This window comes from Phoenix dactylifera, chromosome 7 (assembly GCF_009389715.1).
Source record: "Phoenix dactylifera cultivar Barhee BC4 chromosome 7, palm_55x_up_171113_PBpolish2nd_filt_p, whole genome shotgun sequence".
Lineage (NCBI taxonomy): Eukaryota > Viridiplantae > Streptophyta > Magnoliopsida > Arecales > Arecaceae > Phoenix > Phoenix dactylifera.
The window spans coordinates 16,555,659-16,575,941 of NC_052398.1; the positions used below are offsets into that span (position 1 = coordinate 16,555,659).

General features: G+C 37.0%; 1 protein-coding gene across 5 annotated transcripts; it reads right to left on the reverse strand.

The window, feature by feature from the left end:
- Positions 1-2,147: 2,147 nt before the first annotated feature.
- On the reverse strand, positions 2,148-19,685 carry LOC103707863 (CTD small phosphatase-like protein 2). 5 transcript variants are annotated; one of them, XM_026804931.2, is made up of 7 exons: positions 19,457-19,685; positions 13,588-13,916; positions 13,029-13,153; positions 11,457-11,556; positions 7,448-7,822; positions 3,219-3,556; positions 2,148-2,656 (listed from the first exon to the last, which is right to left on the reverse strand). In XM_026804931.2, the coding sequence occupies exons 2-7, from the start codon at positions 13,733-13,735 to the stop codon at positions 2,456-2,458; spliced, it is 1,287 nt and encodes a 428-aa protein (XP_026660732.2). In that variant the 5' UTR covers positions 13,736-13,916; positions 19,457-19,685; the 3' UTR covers positions 2,148-2,455. The 5 variants fall into 5 exon arrangements, with proteins under 5 accessions (XP_026660732.2, XP_008790770.2, XP_026660731.2 ...); XM_008792548.3 differs by having other exon boundaries at positions 7,304-7,822; positions 13,588-13,888; positions 19,457-19,684; XM_026804930.2 differs by having other exon boundaries at positions 7,304-7,822; positions 19,457-19,684.
- Between the last annotated feature and the right edge of the window lie 598 nt (positions 19,686-20,283).

Below are 20,283 nucleotides of genomic sequence, written 5' to 3' on the forward strand. Positions count from 1 at the left end.
TGAATTGAGATGGTAGGTCTTCCAAACTTTTCACCAAAATTACCATCAATTTTAATAGTATATATAGAAATTCATATCACTCTGATCCTTATCTTTCATTGATCTTCTCCTTCTCACTCTATCCCATTAAACCGTTTTAAATTACACATACACAAGGAAACACAGTTGCTCAGGATGATGAAATTGCGCCATGTTTGTACTGGTGCTCTTATGAAGCGGAAACTGTCATTAAATCTGTTAGCTTGCAATTCTGTGATCAAAGGGTTTTTGTATCCTTGTTTGTATTTTGTTCCTTGTTATGTTAGACCTGTGCTGATATCATTAGTCATATAATCCAGCACAAGGAACCTGCATGCAGTATTTTAAATTCCATCTTGTAATACCATGAAAGTAGTGAGGTTCACATCAGTGTATCCCATCTTGTAATACTATGAAGAAGTCTCAAATCTAGAATCTCTCTAGTTAATACATCAGATGTATGCCTCTTAAAAGGTGCAGCTTCAATTCTAATTCATGCTGATAGTTCTCAATACCTGGACTCATGATCTAGCTCGATATTTATATGCTCAGTAAGCAAATATTTTTCGCAGCACAGTTTAATCTATTGCAGGTTTAGATCCATCACATAATATTTCTGGCTGCCTAAGTGTGTTCTTTTCTCTTCTTTTCCTTTTCTCTTTTGATGGTTGTATCATTTAAATATGCCAACCTGATGTGGGACTTTGTCGAGGCTGCCTCTTCCACTGGAGATAGTTCTTGCATAAATATTCTGCTGACCTTGTTGTTCAAAATGGGTCCTGCTATGAAGAGAGAAGCCCGGTAAGAACATAAGAAGAAAGGAAAGAAGAGAAAAGGGCAGCTCGCAAGACAAAGATCCCCAAGGCTGAGAAGAAGAGGAAGAAATTGGCCAAAGCTTCGTAGGCAGTAGTTTTCTCTTTCATATATCCAAGCATGCACATGATTTTTGTTCCATGCAATGAATTGTAGTATGTTGAGGTTTCTCTCTGTCCCCCGAAAATTATGTCCCCTTGAAGAGGGAACAAAACTTGTTTGTCAAAGATAACGCATGGTTTTGGTCATGTTTACTTGATGAGTGGAATATGCAGAACCAATCATAACAAAAAATTGTCACCATGATACCACTTATTTACCACATCTCAACCTTGGCAGCTTGTAAATGCATTATTCCAGCACCTTTTTGAAGTGATTTTAAATGGTGTCTCCCTGGCATTTCAATTTTTCATATCCTGTCCTTCAGTTTGCGAACCCAATTGCTCAGCAGTTAATGGTTGCAAAAACAACAATATCTGTGGCTGCATTGAAAAATAAAGGGCAAAGCTTCTACAAGAATAAAAATGGCTTACATGAGCGGTGGCAAGGCAGATATTCCAAAGCCTAGTTACTCTTAGTGACAATTGCATTATTTATGGTGCATAATCTACTTTCACATGGAACTATTAAGCAAGCATGAAAGAATGAGAAGGGAAGAGTGGGTGATAAGCAGCCAAACACAGCCCATACTCCATGCAGTTGAGTTTACCACTTCATCTTGCCGGATCGTGTAGCCAAGTTTAAAGCTCCAGCCAATAGCAATGCTACCTCTTGGATGCGCATGGTAGTTTGCCTTCAAACATCTCTGAAGCTACCTGTTCTTCTCACCCGGCATGATGCCATAAATCCGGCGACATAAATTAGCATGCGGTTCCTAAAACAAGCATAGAACTATGGACTCCAGAGTGACAATGGAAATTGGACAGGGAATAGAAAAAATCCAGCAACATCTATTAGCATTTCAACAATTGAACACGATAACAGAAAAGGTGACCCCCAAAAAAATTGCATGACCTGACAGCAGCAGCAGGTCTTTGGGCACAATTATAAACCCTTCAAAGCAAAAGACGAACATTCACCTGACTTGCATCATCCAAAAACTTAAAAGCTTCTAATTTCCATTATAACCATAACATTTTGCAATTCTAAATTCTAAATACATGATTAGACTTGCAATGACCAGATGTCTACCATAACTTCCAAGCGACCCATACACTGCGGTCCTGTACAAAGTCTTAGTTGTGAAAGAGCAGAATTACACCCCAGTGAGAAGCAACGGTGATCCATAAACAGAGACAGCCCAAAGTAAAATGAAAGACATTAAAACAACTTTCTCGGAGAGAAGTTATCAGAGTTTATTAATCACCAATTGCAAAATCTGGTAGCATTTTCCAATTGGATAAATATAGTTTAATGTTTACAAAGCATTCTCCCTTCCCACACGACCAATTACAACAAAACAAATGGTGCAAGAAGAGGTAAAATGAGAGGCTGAAGGAAAGCAGACAAATATCGAGAGGTATCGGAAGGCTTTAGCCACCTACATACTTCTTTTGGATGAACTCAATCCCCGCATACTTCTGAGGAACTCAATCCCTACAAACTTTTTCAAGAATATGATTCCTCACCTTCTGAAGTCAAGAGAAAGGCAAGCTGCAGAAGCTATCTTCTCACGAAGATTGAACTTTTTGGCTATCAGTGGACGGACATCCTCAACCCCAACCAAACTCTCCAAGAAGGGTAGTAGTGAAAGCAGTTCCCGATCATTACAGTCATCAAACCAGCTTTCAATAGGAATACCATTGTCAATTTGAAATCCAAATGCCTGAGAAAATAAAAAGGATGATATCAGAAAATCCCTGTTACATGCTTGTCATCCCACAACAAGGTGCATTACTACGTTGTATTGCAGAGCATTGACAGACAAATAATCGCATTGGCCTTCTTATCTGGTCACTCTTTGGTCTCAATGACCACAACGAGGTATATGGCTTAACTTGGCTTTCCTAAAGAGTGGTGAATATTCCTAGCAAAAGAATTAACTATGAAAATTTGTCCTTACTGCAGTAAGTAGGGCCATTTGCTTAAAGAATGTCATGAATCAAGTCAGCAGTAGAGAAAACTGTTGAGTTATATACATGAAGTAGAAAGATGAACCATGAAGTGCTATGGGGAAACAAACAGCATATAGAATTCTTACATACAGATATTAGAGATATAAATGATTGACAAGTTTTCTACTCTTTTTACAAGTTAACTTCAATCAATTCAAAAGTTCTCAATGATTTTAAAGTTGGAGCAACTGTTAGTCAAGAGCCTTCATCAATTGTTTCTAAGCCATAAACTTTGCCCTGTGATTACCCACAACAGCGAAAGATAAAAACTACCTGAGGTGAGTTATCAATGATAAGGACATGTGCCAAATCACGACCAAGAACCGACAGATCCTTTAGATAATTACCCTCCACAAAAACGCAAGACTCACGATAAACACGGTGGCGAAATAATTTCCTTTTTGGATCAAGTACATTGAGGAGCTGTTCAGCGTATATACTTTGACTGGCAGTGAATATAATTGTCTCAAATAGGCTGGCAACCCTCTCCAAGAAGTCCTTAAGATAAGGACGACAGCGTACATATATTGTGTGCTCTTTAAGATTGAAATTAACTGGAAATGTAAAATCTGCATCTTCACATGGTTCAAGGCTGGAATGAACTAAAGTCTCTGCGAAGTAAACATGTTAGAATAATAAGCATTTAGAAGATGGGAAATCAAACAGCAAAAGAAAAACATCTTACACATGATGAAAACAAGCAAATAAAACTAGACCACAAAATATTAAAAGACAAATGTCCAACTATGAGATATGGAGTTTAGCTCCACCAGTACTCAGATCAAAGAGCAGACATTCCCAAATTCTGCTTACAACTCGAGTATAGATCTGAACACACTACAATGATTTGCACGCTACAACAGGTCAAGTGTTGAAGACCACATAGAAAATTGCATGAACATTGATTACCATGAGGTGATGCTATGAAGTTGATGCTTATGAAAAGTTGGCATGGTACCATGTTTGGTAGAGAAATTGTCTCATCTTTCTCTTGATCAAACATGACTTGCATTGACAATTCGAACAAATATATTTACTCATGCACCAAGGTCTAGTTGATTAAATGGAACTTACCAAGTTATATCAAGATATACTGCAAAGAATACCATTCAGTTATTACCTGGACAATTCATGGTAATACGCCGATGATAATTAAGAACTAATTACAATGGGGATGTCAAGATGGATGTGTGGGAAAAGTAGGAAAGACCGAGAAATGGGAACATTATAAAAAAAAATGTAGGAATTGGAACAAGTACAACCAGTGATGGAGAACCTGGTTATGATATGGTAATATAAATGGACATAAGAGAGAGCTATGGTAAGGAGAGGTACTCAAAATTTTGCCAAAAGATGTAGAAGAGGGGAAGATCTAACGTTATATGCATTAAACTCATGAGAAAGGATTCGGTAAGGCCTGCAGTAAAATTAGTGGTAGCCCTCTCAAGGCATGAGTGGCGAATGAGGATTGCCAATTCCAAATAGATGAGACTAATGTTTAGATACCTGGTCGACCCGAGTTAACTCATCACCTGCTTGGCACTGTGGGTCAGGTCAAGTTTAAACCCGAATGGCTAAAACTCACTTGAAGCAGAAGCTCAGAGAAGTTCAACTGTTCAAATAGCAGGTCAAAGACCCGCAGGCCAGCCAGTGAGAAATAAAAAGAAAAAAAAAAGATGTTAGATCTTTCAACCCTTAGTCTGCTGACCCTTAAAAAATTCTTCTCTCTTGATTCCTTGGTTGTTGCCATCATTGTGGATGATGCAGGGAGGAACCAGGGGCCTGGCATGGCCTTTGGTAGAGGTGAGGTACAGTATAGGGTTCTCTATGGTGAGAGCACTCAATATAGGAGAAGAGGGCAGCCTGTAGGGTATCTTGATGGCATTGGTGATTCGATGTGGGAGAGATAGAGCTGTGGGAGGGGCTTGACGGTGACAGCAAGTTGATGTCAAAGGAGATGTCAAGCTTTGCGGGTTTCATCAGTGACATCAGAGGAGGTCAGGCTATGGAGGCTCGATGATAATGGTGAGAGGAGGTTGGGCTGTAGGGGGGCTTGACAATGATTGCAAGAGGGCAGGATGGGATTTCAGTTGAAGAGAGCTAGAGACATAAGAAAGATTTATGAAATAGATACAAGGGGCTGAGATATCTATGGCCCCAGCCAACTCGCACTCAACCCATGGTCGAACCATGGACCCATGACTCAAACCAATTCGGTTTGATCCAGTCTGCAGGTTCAAAACACTGGAAGGGACAAGGCTTGATTATTATGGTTATGACATATGAAAAGATCCTTATTTTTTATTAAAAAAACCAAGATTCTACACACGAAAGTTAGATAGCATGACTTTTTCTGATTTATTTCAAAAAATTTAAACATAAAAAAAATGCAATGTTGAAAAATACAGTCAATCATAAAGTATATCAATAAAGAAGAAAAAACCATATAATTAAGAAGTCTAAGTACCACCAATATAAGCCATCAATATTATATTTGATGCAACAAATGTGAAAGAACACATGCAGTTATTCGAGATAATTAAAAACTACTCAATTCAACTATATTTTCCGGCATAATTCTTTTTAAAAATCATTTTTTAAGAAATGTTATAAACAGACAAAAATATGCCTCTCGATTCTGATTATGTGAAGTTGCATTTATTTCCTTTACTTCTATTAAAAGATAAAAAGCCAAAAAGTTTGTTAATTCTACCCATATAAGGAAAACAAATTAGAGAAAATTGACTTCCACATGATCGAATACATAGATAACACGATCAAGTTGGTTCTCATGATCCATGATCCATGATATGGATCCACGCAAGGATGGCATCTAGAATGTTTAGGATCACTTTGACTCAGAGCATAAGATATTAACAATGAATAAAATCATAATTATCGTAACCAGTCTGGAAACTATTCCTCAATATTTGAACACTGTGATGATTGCTGAGTAAAATAATTGTTAAATTTTGTACAACCATCAGCTTGACTGTACATACATACAAGTAACCCTTCAATGAACAAAGTAGTCAAGATTACATAAAGCCAACTGTTAAAAAATAAATAAATAATAACTCTGATTTCTAGTGATAACTAGGATGCCTACTCCCACCCAGCATCTTTTTCTTGTTTAACAGAAAAGTTAGGGTGCACTATTGGAGTCTCCACAGAAATATCATAAACAGCAGACATAAATACAAACATATGGATGTACATGCATGTTGTCTGTGTATGCATGTATGTATATATGTATGTATGAATGTATGTATGCATGTACTTATGTATGTATGTACTTATGTATGTATGAATTTATGTATATATGTATGTTTGAATATAGAAGTTGCTCTCGAGAGAATAGCTGAGATGGCCTTCTTACCTTCAAAATCAATAATAGGCCATTCAAATTGAAGATCCAAGCCACTGAACATGATCTACACTACAAAAATGCATAGAAACAAAATCTATATATTTTATCGATCTCTAAACTATGCATCAAGTTGGTACAAAACTGAGCGCATCAATTGCACTAGTATAGTAAAATAGGGCACATAAATTGAAAATCCACTTTATGAATCATGATCTGCATATCTTCAAACATTGGTAGATTTGAATTCACTTGGTTTTGATAATTAGGACATAGTAACATATAGTATCATACTTTTAAAACTATCCATTTTGACACCTATTTGATGATTAGATTAGACTTTAGAGAGTACCAAAACACATCAATTTTGGTCTCCATACATCTTTTCGTAAGGTAGACCATGCCAACCATTTGAGTCTTAAATTTGGATAGTCTATCATTGATTTTGAAGGTGAGAGGACCATATGAGCAATCATCTCGGGAGGACATATATAGACATATTATACATATATACAGACATACATACATAAATACATACATACAACATATACATACATACACACATATGTATATCTACACAGATATACGCATATACATACATATATATATATATATATATATATATATAGGCGAGCTGATAGACAGCTATCATCTCAAGAGGACATATGCAATACATACATACAGACTCATTCTACATATATAAATATACACACATATACATAAATATATACATAAATATATACATATACATATATATACATACATATATATATGTGTGTGTGTGTGTGTGTGTGTGATAATAGCAGGATAGCAAGATCGTAGTGTTCAAATAAGTTAACATTAAGCCAAGAAACATACATTTGAGAATGTCTTAGAAAAGGTAGAAACTTATAAAGCACCTTAACAATCAGAGATGATTCTGAAATCAATATTACACCTAAAAAGGTCGATGCTTATCGATTAATAATCAAAGAAAGTTAATATGCAATACCATCCAAATCAAGAACAAGGGTAATTGAAGGGCAACTCCGTGTCTGCTTTGGCAAAAGCATGGGCCGAAATCTTGGAACTACAGCCGATAAATCAGGCAGATCCTTGATAAATAAGTATGGATCAAAATCATCAAATTCATCACCTTCATCAAGCTCCACACAACCTTCGGCTGACATTGAATTATGATTTTGTTCTTCAATACACTCCAACTTAGAATTCTGCATTGCAAGATATATGGCTGAAACTTCAGAAGAGAGGTTCCCCAGAGCACTATATTCATCACCACATGATGAGTTTGCATGATTTGATTCCATATGAAGAGTATGAAAATGATTTGTCAAATCAACTTTATCATCATATGCACATGCTGACACGACTTCTGTTCTCTTCTCAACATGTTTCTGCTGATTTTCTAATGTACCAGGACCACAATAGGCATCGACCTCCTTTGATTCTTCAACCTCAACATCATGATGATTTGCTTGGTCTTTGCTCTTGAACAAGTCCATAGCGCCAGCTGAAAAAGGAAAACAAATTTATTACAAAACCTAACATTGAGTTCACCAGTAGTATCCCCAGCCAATATCTAGCAGAAGGCAAAAGACAGGCTTGGGGTTGAAGGAAAAATTAGCCAGCAGTTGAAGAACACAGCTTGGAAATAGCCCAAGATTACTTTCTAACAAGAAATATACAGAAAGGAAAGAAAAGACCTGAATGTAAACGCACAATCATACCAAAAAACACATAAAATGCCTTCGTAAACGCAGGTATCTACATAATAAAGTTTCAATCTTTGCTACTGACCAACTTCCCTTCTCATTTCAACATCTTGATGATTCAAAATACCAAAGCTTGAAGTTTTGGATGAAATGGGCCGATTTTGGCCTGGAATGAACCAAACTGACCGAAATTTTCAGTTTCGGTCCGTTTTGGCCAATTTTGGCAAAAACTGACCAAATTTGCAGAAACCACCCCAAAATGGGCTTCTATTGCTATTTGGAGGGTGATAGAGAGGACAAGAGGGACAGTTAATGTCACCTCAATGATCCAACTTGTTTCCTTTTGAATGTTCGCTTCTGGGAGACAGGATGGATCCAGGCACTGTTCATTCCTCTCCTACTGCCAGAGCAAGTTAATCAACACTCTTCTCTTGCAACTCTTCTCCCAATGATTCCAATTTGTTTCTTTTTGAATGTTCACTGCTGGGAAACAAGATCGATCCAGGCACTGTTCATTCCTATCCTACTGCAAGAGCAAGTTAATCAACAATCCTCTCTTGCAACTCTTCTCCCTATCAGCAATCGAAAGGAGGAATTGGCCAAAATCCCACCAGATAGACATGAATAAATACAGGAAAAAGTAAAGACTTCAAGAGGTAGCCAAATTTACAGTTGACTATATTTTTTACGAAATAAATAAACAAAAGAAAGAAAAATCTATTAAATTACAAGACAGATCTTTCTTGCTTTGATTTAGGTTACATGATCATCAATAGATTAATAAAATCCTGTGAAGACGGTTTAGTTTCAGCACAAAACTACCAAAACAACACAAACTATAACCTAGATAACTCATAAAACAATTAAATGATTTTAACATAACTTGCCTTGATTTTTTCCCCCACAATTTTTCTTCTTTTTTTTATTTTCTTCTGAATTTTTTGACTGAAACTCCAAAACTTAGAGCAAAGCCACCAAAATCAATACTCCAACCAGGAGGGTTGAAACTTGAAACCAAAACTGAACCTAGAAAAATGCTATGCTGTTCCAACAACTGCTACTTGCTCTTGTTACTTCACCACAGAAAAAAAAATAATAAGTAACCAGAAATGACTGGTCTTCTTTTACTTTTCCTTTTAATGTCTACCACTTAAAAAGAGGTAAAATGAATATTTTTCAAGGCTCCATTGACCAATTGAAATAAACATATAAAATGAAAATCTTGAATGCCTCCATCAAAAAAGTGTAACAGCAACCAAATGAAGAAGGCACGTCTATAATCTCAATTACTACTATGTCATGAAACTAAGCTGACTGGCAACACTAATGTTGAAAAAATTTTAAAAATATATATACTAGTATATCTATGCAGCACAATTATTAAGGCTTAAACATGTAGTGAACAAAGATGAAAATTCTTCAAGATATTGAGATATTACAGAAAGAAACAAGATTTCCAACACAAAGGAAGATAATGCTAGGAGAAGCAAAGTGTATTGCTAAGAAATTGAAACTTGCACAGGTGAATGTAGAGAGCATGAAGGGGAAACAAATTCAAAGAGGAACTTGTGCGAATATTGAGAAGATAGTAAGATAATTCTGTGAGAATATATAGGAGCTTGTACAAACTATTAGCACTATGCATATAATCTTGAAATGCTGTTATTTGTATGAACAATTGAAAAGATATCATAAGGACTATGCTGTATTTAATATTACTATATCTATGCAGCACAATTATTATCAGATACATGACTTAGGTGTAGTGAATGAAGATGGAACATCTTCAAAATATTTAAGATATTACAGAAAGAAAAAAGATTTCCAACAAATGGGAATTAATCTGGGAAAAGCAACATGTTGTAGAGAAATGGAAACTTGCACGAGTGAAAGTGTAGAGAGTGAAGGGGAAACAAAACTAAAGAGGAACTTGTGTGAATATCGAAAAGATAGTAATATAATGCTATCCAAGAGGGTATTTGAGGAGCATGTACAAACTATTACCGTGCATATAATCATGAAATGCTGTGATTTGTATGAAAATCGAAAAGACACCATAATGACTATGCTATATTTAATATATTGCTTAAATCATCACTAATACCAATCTCAATATTTAGAGTCATAAGGTTTTATCATCTAATATCTATAAGATGAATCTACTATCTAAAATCTCTTGCAAGTAATAATTTTCTGGTCAACATGATTATTATTCATTATAACCTACCTTAGACAATAACTTTAAGCAATTTTACAGTGTATAGAACTGAATGGCAAAGCACTCATAATGCCATGGTTAGCTCAATAGACAGACAAATATACATCTCGTTAGTTAGTTAAAGTCGAGGTTCTAAAAGCCAATGCCAAACTGTTCTAGTTACCATTGGTACATACAAGGTTCGTCATCTCGATACCAGACCTCGTACCGATGCCACACTAGCACAGTATTGGTATGGTACGGAGTTTTTTTTGTGTACCGAGTGTCCGTACACCACTCGTACCGGATACTGGTACCAAATCGGTATGATATGGTACATCCTGTATCGCCTGATTCAGGTTGGCACGGCATACCATGAGCACATCATGTGCTGTATGCCATTCCCTACCAAAGCAAAATAAAATAAATAAACAAAACAGTAAGACAAAAAAAACAACAAAAAAGAACTTTTTTAAATAAGTATCAAAAAAGTTGATATAATAGGGATCTTGCAGGTTTGTGCTGAGTGGCAGTATTGAGTTAGGACAGAAGGCACTTGAATCTTGGACAAATAAAAGATTTAAATTAGATATCAAAAAAAAAAAGCATCATCATCTCAGATTTCAGACCTCTCAATGAGTAAAATGGACAATATGGTTTTAAAGAGTCAAAAATTTCAACGCAACATTTCACATAATATACTCCTTCAAGGAATACAAAACTGGAGAGGAAAAAAGGACACTCAATTTATTGTATTACTTAATATTAGCAAATCCTGTTTAGTCCATCTCATCCAAGCAACCGATCGGCTAATACACATTAGGTCGTTTTGTAATTTTTTAGTCAATTCAGGTTTGAACCTTTCTTATGTAAACCTGATCAGGAATTGGTCTACATAAATGGCAATATGCTACAAAATAGTGCATGGTCTGGCTTATGTTATGGATTGAAGTATCATGACCACCACAAAGGTGGCACTCACAACAGTTACAAAGTCTATTGATATCACAACTACCAACAGCCAACTTTATTATTGGAATGGATCTAAATATATCCATATTTCAAAGTATAATATGGTAAATGAAGGGACACAGAACAGGTATTTTACTGAATTACTAGTACAAATTGGAATGGATCCCCTCCCCCCCTCGCCCCGGGAAAAAAGGGCAAGAAAAGAAGGGAAGAAAAGAAAGAACTTCAATAAGTTAATCTATGTGAAATTAAAAACTAGATACCTTTATCAGGAATGCCACCACAGATGTCCTTATGATGATGAAAGGCAGGGGAAAACATGGTATCCACCACATAATCTGCAACTTTATCTTCAGATTGCTGCTATAGCATTAAAGTCAATGGCGAAAATTAAAGTTAGAGGATTTGATTGTTAGACTGAACTACTAAAGCAAATATTGAGTAACATGTTGTTTGAACATAAAAATTACTTAGAATGAAATGGACATCAAGGTTATCCAGATAAACAAATCCATTAATCTGCAGCTATAAACCAAATAAAATAATAACAGAAAGTTACCAAGATAAATGAATTCACAAACCTACAAACATAAAGAGATGAACCTATTGCAAGGAGGGCACTTGTACAGTATCATGTTTCTTTCATTTTACATATCTCCAATAGTTCTTTCCTATTTAATCATATAAGCAAAACCTCAGAAATTACAACTATGACAAAAAAATGAAAAACTAAAAGCAAATAACACTAGGACAACCATGAAAATGATTTATACTGGACTAAAATTACGTTAGCAAAACACAAAAAAAATATATGGATATAAGTCAAAACAATCCTTCACAGCAGAATGGTCTGCTGAATCAGCTCAGCACGTACCATATCAGTACCGGCACCAACCGGTATGGTTCAGCGATGGAAAACGGTTCTGGCTCCATAGAGGCCGAAACCGACCAATTTTCGGTACCGGTGCAAACTTGACCGGTTCGCACCGGCCTGCGCATGGGGACCGTGCCCGTGCTGTTCTTCGTGCTGGAAACCGCACCCGTGCACGGTTCCCCGCGCCTGCGCAGGCCAGCTAACGTGGGGCGCACGCGGAAAAGGCACTGATTGGGTACCAGTTTAAACCGGTACGAACCGAAACCGTACCGGTACACCTACTGGTACCGGTACGGCGTACCTTGCTGCAGATGCAATAATTAAATTGCACATATGACATCATTTACTACCATAGTTTAGATGGGCAAATGTAATGTGCATTCCAAACATGCAATACAAAGGTAGACATAAACTCCATACAGTGTTGACACAAGGCAATAGCAAATTATGAGTAACCAGGTGGTGGAGGAAAAAAGAGAGCAAAAGATTTTGATCCACTAGCATGATATCATACATCTCTATTGTGGTTGATGGCTTCTTGCAAATACCCATGAAGTCCACTATGTCATCAGATGCAGAATATCCATAACATAGATAAACATCAATCCATTAAATGGCTTGAACTGCATTGGAGAGTAAAGGGGTGAAGATAGGAAGAACCATCTAGAAAAATATCATATTTCTTGACTACTTTTTTTTAAAAAAAAAAAGTTTTGGAGTTTTGCATTTAATACAAAAATATTTAATCAATAAGTACAAAGAAACCAGTATTACAAACTATAACACCTATTAAAAGAGGCTTCTCAAATGAGAAACAAACAATCTCGTCTTCATTAAAGCTAATTAATATAATAATAATGCAAAAAATTGAAGCAAAGAGATTTGGAATACAAATATAATGATTTGTGTATATGCCAAGAGTACAGGGTGGAAAACATCAAAACAAAAATGAGACCACTACCTTATGGCAAAGGAAAGTCCCATCTGTAGCAGAGATGTCCTGATTCTTATCTTGCACCACATCACAGCCAGAGCGCAAACGCCTTTCTACTTGTGCATATCTATTTTTCCTTGATAGAATTCCAGCTAAGAAAAAAAGTCACTATTATGAACAAAAAATTGCAATTAAACTACAATTACAGTTTTAAGTAAACACAGACAAACAGTTATTTATAGATGTCATATTTGGCAAACTTATTTAGAAGAAACCAAATTTGCAGGGCCGCAGCTCATACTAAAATACATTTAACCTTCCAAGCAAAAAGGGCATACTCTAATAAACTAAACTATGAGTACTAAGGTAAACATGAATCTTGAAATAACAGGAAAAAAAAGAGTACTAAAATTATCTCTTCTTGCAGTTTGTGTATGACTATTTTGCAGCTTACCTAGAAAGAACTTAGAGGCAAACAAGTTTTGAAGATATAATTTTACCATAGATTTATTACACCGGGTTTTATTCATAATTTTTAACAGCATCATACCAAAAGAGTGTAAGGGAGACTGATGGGAAAAATTACCAGATTTCTGTTTTCTAGCAGACGATGTGATAAGCTCTGTAACTTTCTTTTCACCAAATGCAATCACCTTTTTTGTTTGTCTACAAGTTCTAGAGTTAGCATGATCTCTAGAAGCATTTCTTGCAAGAACCTTTTTTCTTGTTTGCATTGTTGAAGCAACAAAAATAACTCAAGAGTCTACGAACTTAAAATTTTCCCTGCCTCAGCAGATGGACGATGATGGTGAAAGATGGCACATGTTACCACAAAAATCTTCACTTGCAAAATGTACAAAATGCCTCTCCTGAAGCTGATACTCCATCTGAGGGCAAAAAGAGATTGTTCTCTGGCTGGTGAGAAAAATGTAGACAATCAATTAAAGTTCAGATTTGTTGAATTCCTACATCAAATGCAAATGAGTTCATTGCAGCCTTCATGTTACATACCTAACTCCAACATTTCTCAAAGAATAAAGATTATGTGCAGCAAACAACACAAGCAAGCATTTGAAAGCTAGCATTCCTGAGCTAGCCATATACATTGACAGAATATGAAGCCCGTTATTAACAGAAATAATAATCTATTACAGACTGAAATTTTCTTTTATGTGAGAAAGAAGAGTATATTAGATGCCTATCGTACTACAACCAAACTTCCAAAGCAACAGAGATACATTCTTGAAAACCCAAAACTTAAAAACAGCTCATCAAGTAGCATGTAACAGGACCCAAAAAGATTAGGCAAGTCTGGATCCACTAGGTTTAAGTCTAGATCTGATGCCTTGACATGATAAAGGCACCAGGATGTGAAAAAACTAGCCACCAAGTATAACTATTTGGAACAAGTTACAGATGCATTTGTGCTTTCCACTTATGTGCATCAGTATGCTATATAGTAACTCATGCAATGAGTATGGGCATCATTATTGGCTGGTTTATGACACCAACAAATTATAGTTTCCACTATGTTTCAGGACATTAAACTTTTATAATGAGAAACTACATGAGCAAAATATTTTTTTTGGGGAATTAAACAAAATTAAATTCCAAGATCTTGCAAGATCCCTCTAAACTATGATCTTGAATCCACATTCTCCTTTATCTTGTTCCCACAAAATATATATGCTTGTTCCCATGCCACCCAATTTGCAAGGCCTAATAGCATATTAAAAAGGATGCCAACACTTGAAGAGAGGTACTAGAAACCATGCTTGGTGGAACCATCTCGAACCGCCCGATTTGGAGCATACCGAGCCATACCAGTGGTGGACTGGAACGGTTCCGGCAACCAAAACAAGAAATTGGCGACAGAGGGAGAGAAAAAGAAGGAAAGAGAGGAAAAGAGAGAGAGAGCAGGAGAGGGAGGGACAGGGAGACGAAGGAAGAGAGAGGGACGTGGAGACCGGCCAGCGAAGGGCCGGAGAGCCGTGTGAAGGAGGCGGAGGACCCTCCGCCAGCCTCCATCAGCCTCCGCCATCCTCCTCCTCTTTGCTTCCCTCTCCCCCCACCCCCCTCTCTCTTTTCCTCTCTCCCATTCTCCCTCTCGCCCACCCCCTCTACTATGTTGGTACGGGCCCGAGACGGAATAGCACAGAGTCGTACCGACCCATGCCGCCTGTCAACTGGTCTGGGCTCCAATTCCAGCACAACAAACCATGCTAGAAACAAATCATTATAATTCATTTGACTATATAATTAGGAATACTACTCTAAAATTATTGTAAGAGGATGCCAAAATAATTCGATCTCTCAAGCAAAGTATTGTGTAAAAAATACATACACAAGCCTTACTACACCTATATCACATATTTCTTTGAGTTCTATGCCAACTGCCAATAGCAATACCACAACCAAAAAAAGCTTCTAATATCCTTCTTTGTAACTTCCCCTCAAGTAGTCTCAAGTTTTTTCCCTCATCAGTTCCTAGCCATGCAAAAAATTAGCATCTCTCTTTAGATTTTCTTGCGGTCTTCATGGCACATGACCAATGATCCCCACTTGACTTGCAACCAATATATTTCCAACCACTGCAACATTTTAACTTCCTTGACGGTGTACTCACAATACAAGTTTACATTCTACCAACCTACATACTTCTTATCTCATCATGGATCTTGGATATAATTTTATTAAGCGATAAACAGAAACATGGTCATCCTTCATGCTGTTTCATAAAACATTACGATATTAGCAACCTTTTTGTGGTCACAAGATAAGCTGTGGAAAACGGTATTCCATTGACATGGTTTATTTGCAGTCCCAAGTTACAAGTAGAAATGCCAGTGTGGAGACTCAACTTTTTGTTGTTGTTGCCCTTGTCTTCACTAAATTTGGTAGTGAACTCGCTATTAGGATCATAACACAACTAAGCTCGTCGAGACATAAGGTATGCTTCAGCAATTCCCAATCTCAAACTTTAAATTTCCTCCCACTTTGTCAAAAACTTAACCAAGCATCATGAATGTAAAAGCAACTTCCCCTACAAGAATGAACACGAACTACATAAACCAAACAAAATTGCTCTACCTACCTTCTCTTCAGCACAATTTCTTGAGACCTGACATACAGATAATAGATGGTTATAAACTGTTCTCAAACTTTGGTAGGATACACCATGGTCCACAAAAGCAAGACAATTTAAATGAGATGAGGCTTGTTAGTAAGGCTGAGTTTCAGACAAACATTCTAAGTATATCCTAGAAACCAAGGAAATACAAGAACAAAAGTTACTATGTCATGAAGCTTCTCCAATCACATTGATATGTCAAAAATGATGAACCGTAGCAGTAGGGTACAAAGAGTGATGGCCAAAGTGATGGTAACGCTTAATTTAATAACAATGCAAGTAAAATTGATATAATTAGGAAAAGAAAATGCCACAAAAAACACTTTATCATTAAAATATAAATCATGTAACCACCAGCAATCTAAAATTTGATTAAAAAATTTGAAATGGGTGGTATCAAAACTCATATGATCATATTAAAGTCAAAGTATGAGCTATTCTTCAATTGTTTAATTCATCTGAAGCAATCAAGACAAAAGTGTAAACAAGTGAGAAACTTGCATTAGGATTCACCAAGCCTAAACCTTTCAAGGGTTCATAAACCAGTGCCATGCAACAAATCAGTCATGACAAATAACAAACAACATAAGGACTAGCACATTGTAAAAAGAGGAATAAACACATACATGTATATTATTAGGCAATACAATGATATGACTTAACAAAGCTCATGAATGTTCTCTGACCTAGTGACAACCTATAAAAACTGCAAAGTGATCCCATATCAATTGAAAATTCAAAACACTGTTCGTCATGCCCAATGTACGTAGAAAGCAATCTCTCCCCCTCCTCTCTTCTCTCCCCTCTTCCCTCCATCCCTTTCTCTCTCCCCCTTCCTCTCCCTCCCTCTCTCTCTCTCTCTCCCCCTCTCCTTCTCCTTCTCCGCCTCCCTCTCCATGTTTCAGTATACCCCAGCATGGTATAATATGGATCTGTATCATACTGAACCAGTTGCCGGCTAGTACAAATCCCAATACCAATCTAGCAAACCTTGGTTTAGGAGTTTCAGAGAGATAAAGGGAGAAGGTGAGGGCAAGTGGTGGAAAATAAAATTGAGGACTTATTTATTTGATGGTGGTAAATTATTGTATCCCCATAATATTATTTGGTCTTAACATCTCCAATAGTAGATAATGAACTATTTACTTTACGACTCATGCCTAAAGCTGATTCACAGTTTGGGTTGAAAGCAGGTCGGATTGTATCTGACCATATCCGATTCGAGTCGGATTCGGATACTATTTTTTCGGTCCGATCAGATCCAGATACAAATCCGAATAATCAATTCAAAAATCGTCTAGATACGGATGCGGATACACCAAATTTTTTTGGATTCAAATCCGGATCCGAATATCCGTATAACAAGGATAAGTGAAGAGAAGTTTAAGTTAAATCAGAGAACCAATTAAGTGATTAACCAAACCTAAACTAAAAAGAACCCAGATATTAGCTGACCATCATTTAGGACAATAATCCGAATATGGAATACCCGATTTGAATAAAATTCTTCGAATCACCCCACACACCTGAAAGACGCAAACTCTTGTTCGTTTGTTTCGTCCCTCTTTCCTCTTCATCGTCTTCAAGCAGCTAGAATTTCAAAAATCTATCCACTTTCTAATGTCCATCCGGTGATTGCAACTGGCGACAGCCATGAGATGCCTTAGAGGCACCATAAATCTCATTTACTTCGGCAACGAGCAACTTTGAGTGATATATCCTTTATGAAATTGTTAGTTTTATTATTGATAAATGCTTGTTAAAATTATATTTTTTTAATGATTATGTTTTTATTGCTAGTTTTCATCATTGAAGTTTGCTCGAATTTGATTAATATCCAAAAAAAAGTATCTGATTTATATCTGTATTCGGATAAGAGAATATGAATATATTTAATATCCGATTCATATTCGTAACCGTTTACAACAAATAACGATATGCTTAATATCCGATTTGTATCCATATTTGTTTAGAACAAATATGGATATTAATTTTGATATCCGTTTAATATAAACAAATATGGATATTAATTTTGATATCCGTTTAATATCTTTATCTGTATTCATTAAAAAATATGGATACAAATATGGATATATCAATATCTGATCCGTATCTGGTCCGCTTTCAGCCTATTCACAGTGGAACTTGTTCAAGAAACTTCAACTAGCCTTCAGCTTGCACAAATTAAGTCAACTTGTCATGTCTTGGCACCTCATAGGATACACTAGTAATAACAAGATGTTGGACCATTTTGCATCTCCACCCAAGTATTTCAAAGTCCTTCAAGGACATCAACATAAACAAAACTCCTCCGTAGCACACAACTAGACTTACCATTACCATACTATTAACCAATCTACTCTTAAACATCATATAAGGTATGCTCTGACATATATATCAATGCATGCATGTCAGCTGTTCAACCTTTCCTTCATTGACCTCATACATCTCGTTATCTTCTAACATACTAACTTGCTCTGACAGCTATTCAACCTTACCACAGTCCTTAAAAGTGCATTACCACTTCACTTGCTTCGAACTCTTCTGTCCATCCCATCTAAAACCCTTGAATCAGTGAATCCAGGGACAGACACCTAGCCGCTGCTTTATTTAAACAGCTAAGATAAGGTCTAAGACCTACCTAACCACAACTCCAAAGGCAACCCTCGGTAAACAAGAGCCTACAGAGCAGTTCCAATGCTACGCCTTAAACCACTCGGCCATCACTGATGCTTCAACTCGCTCATGATTTACAAGAATCAACACCTTTGACCGACAAATCTTACATAAATTTCTGTTTGAACTTTATATCACGATTGTGTTTCAGTCTTGCTGTGTCCTATGATCTGGAGTCTTTTAAAGTCTCAATCTCCTCAACTTCTACTTTACGGGCCCAGGGGTGTTGGAATAGAAGATAAGATCAGTATTCACAATCAATCCCTTGATTTCAAGCCCTGCCCCATCTTGCTGTGCCTATTCTCCAATTTCGTGGATTATGGACTTGATCCATGCATCCACCCTCAAGCAGATGGCACAGGGCTTGTTGATTAACAATAATATTTTTCAATGAACTTTGTATAGAATTCCTCTAAGGGGGAGGGAACAATGAAAAAAACATGAATATAGAACAATTTACCCTTCCTTAATCACATCAATATCTCAAAAATTGCAAGTAAAACCGTAAAACTTTACAGATTTGAATCACAATTGGAAATCATTCCAAAATACTGTTTGGCAAACAAAGCAGTGGAAACCCCAGCATCAGAAAACACAATCATAACCATAACTTATTAAATCGTCCGCAAAATGCAAGCAGAAATCATACCAGAAAAACCACCCAAGTGCCCAAATCAGACACTTCGGAAATTAAAAGCACCAGCACCACCCCGCTGTTCCGATCCGTTGAGAGAATTGAAAAGAAGTGCGGAAGAAATGAAAAAGGAAACCAAACCCTGGAAACAAGGGTCGGTTTTTCTACTCCCGTGAGGAGAGCTTTGGCGTGAAAGGAGAGAGACGATAAGCTGCGACGGTATTGGGCAAAGCTCTTGTAAGAGACGCAGAGAGAGTAAAAAATAAATAAAAAAAATCAACGGAAAGATTTTTTTCCGTTTGTAGGTTTAAAACGGTCCGCTCTTCCACTAATTTGTACCGCGTCACACTAGGATGCTGCCGCGTAGGCCTCTTGAATCGTGTGGAGGTGATCTACGGCGGATTCTGTTCGGACCCGAGAGAGAAGCCTGATGGCACGAATTTTGTTTGCCAGGTGCGATGCATCAACGCCGTTGGCACTTAACGGGGGAAGCTAACGGTGGCCCGGTCGAAGAAATGGGGACGGATTCACGTTTGGAAAAAAATTTGAAATCGAGGGGATAAAGTTGGCAAAAAAATATATATATATAAATTGAATTTGAATTTGGGGATTCGCGTACGGGCGGCCGACGCCACTGACGAATGAACAAGGAGTATGGCGGCAGTTCGATTTTCCGTGCGGCGGGACCCAAAAATTGGACCATACACGGGTGACCATCTGACTTGGCGCTTCAGCAGAAAGAGTGGCTCAAAACCACAAACCAATGCCACCTTCCACCTTATACTAAAAAATTTAGCAGGAGCCTTTTTATATACCACCTTCCACCTTGTACCCATTTCATT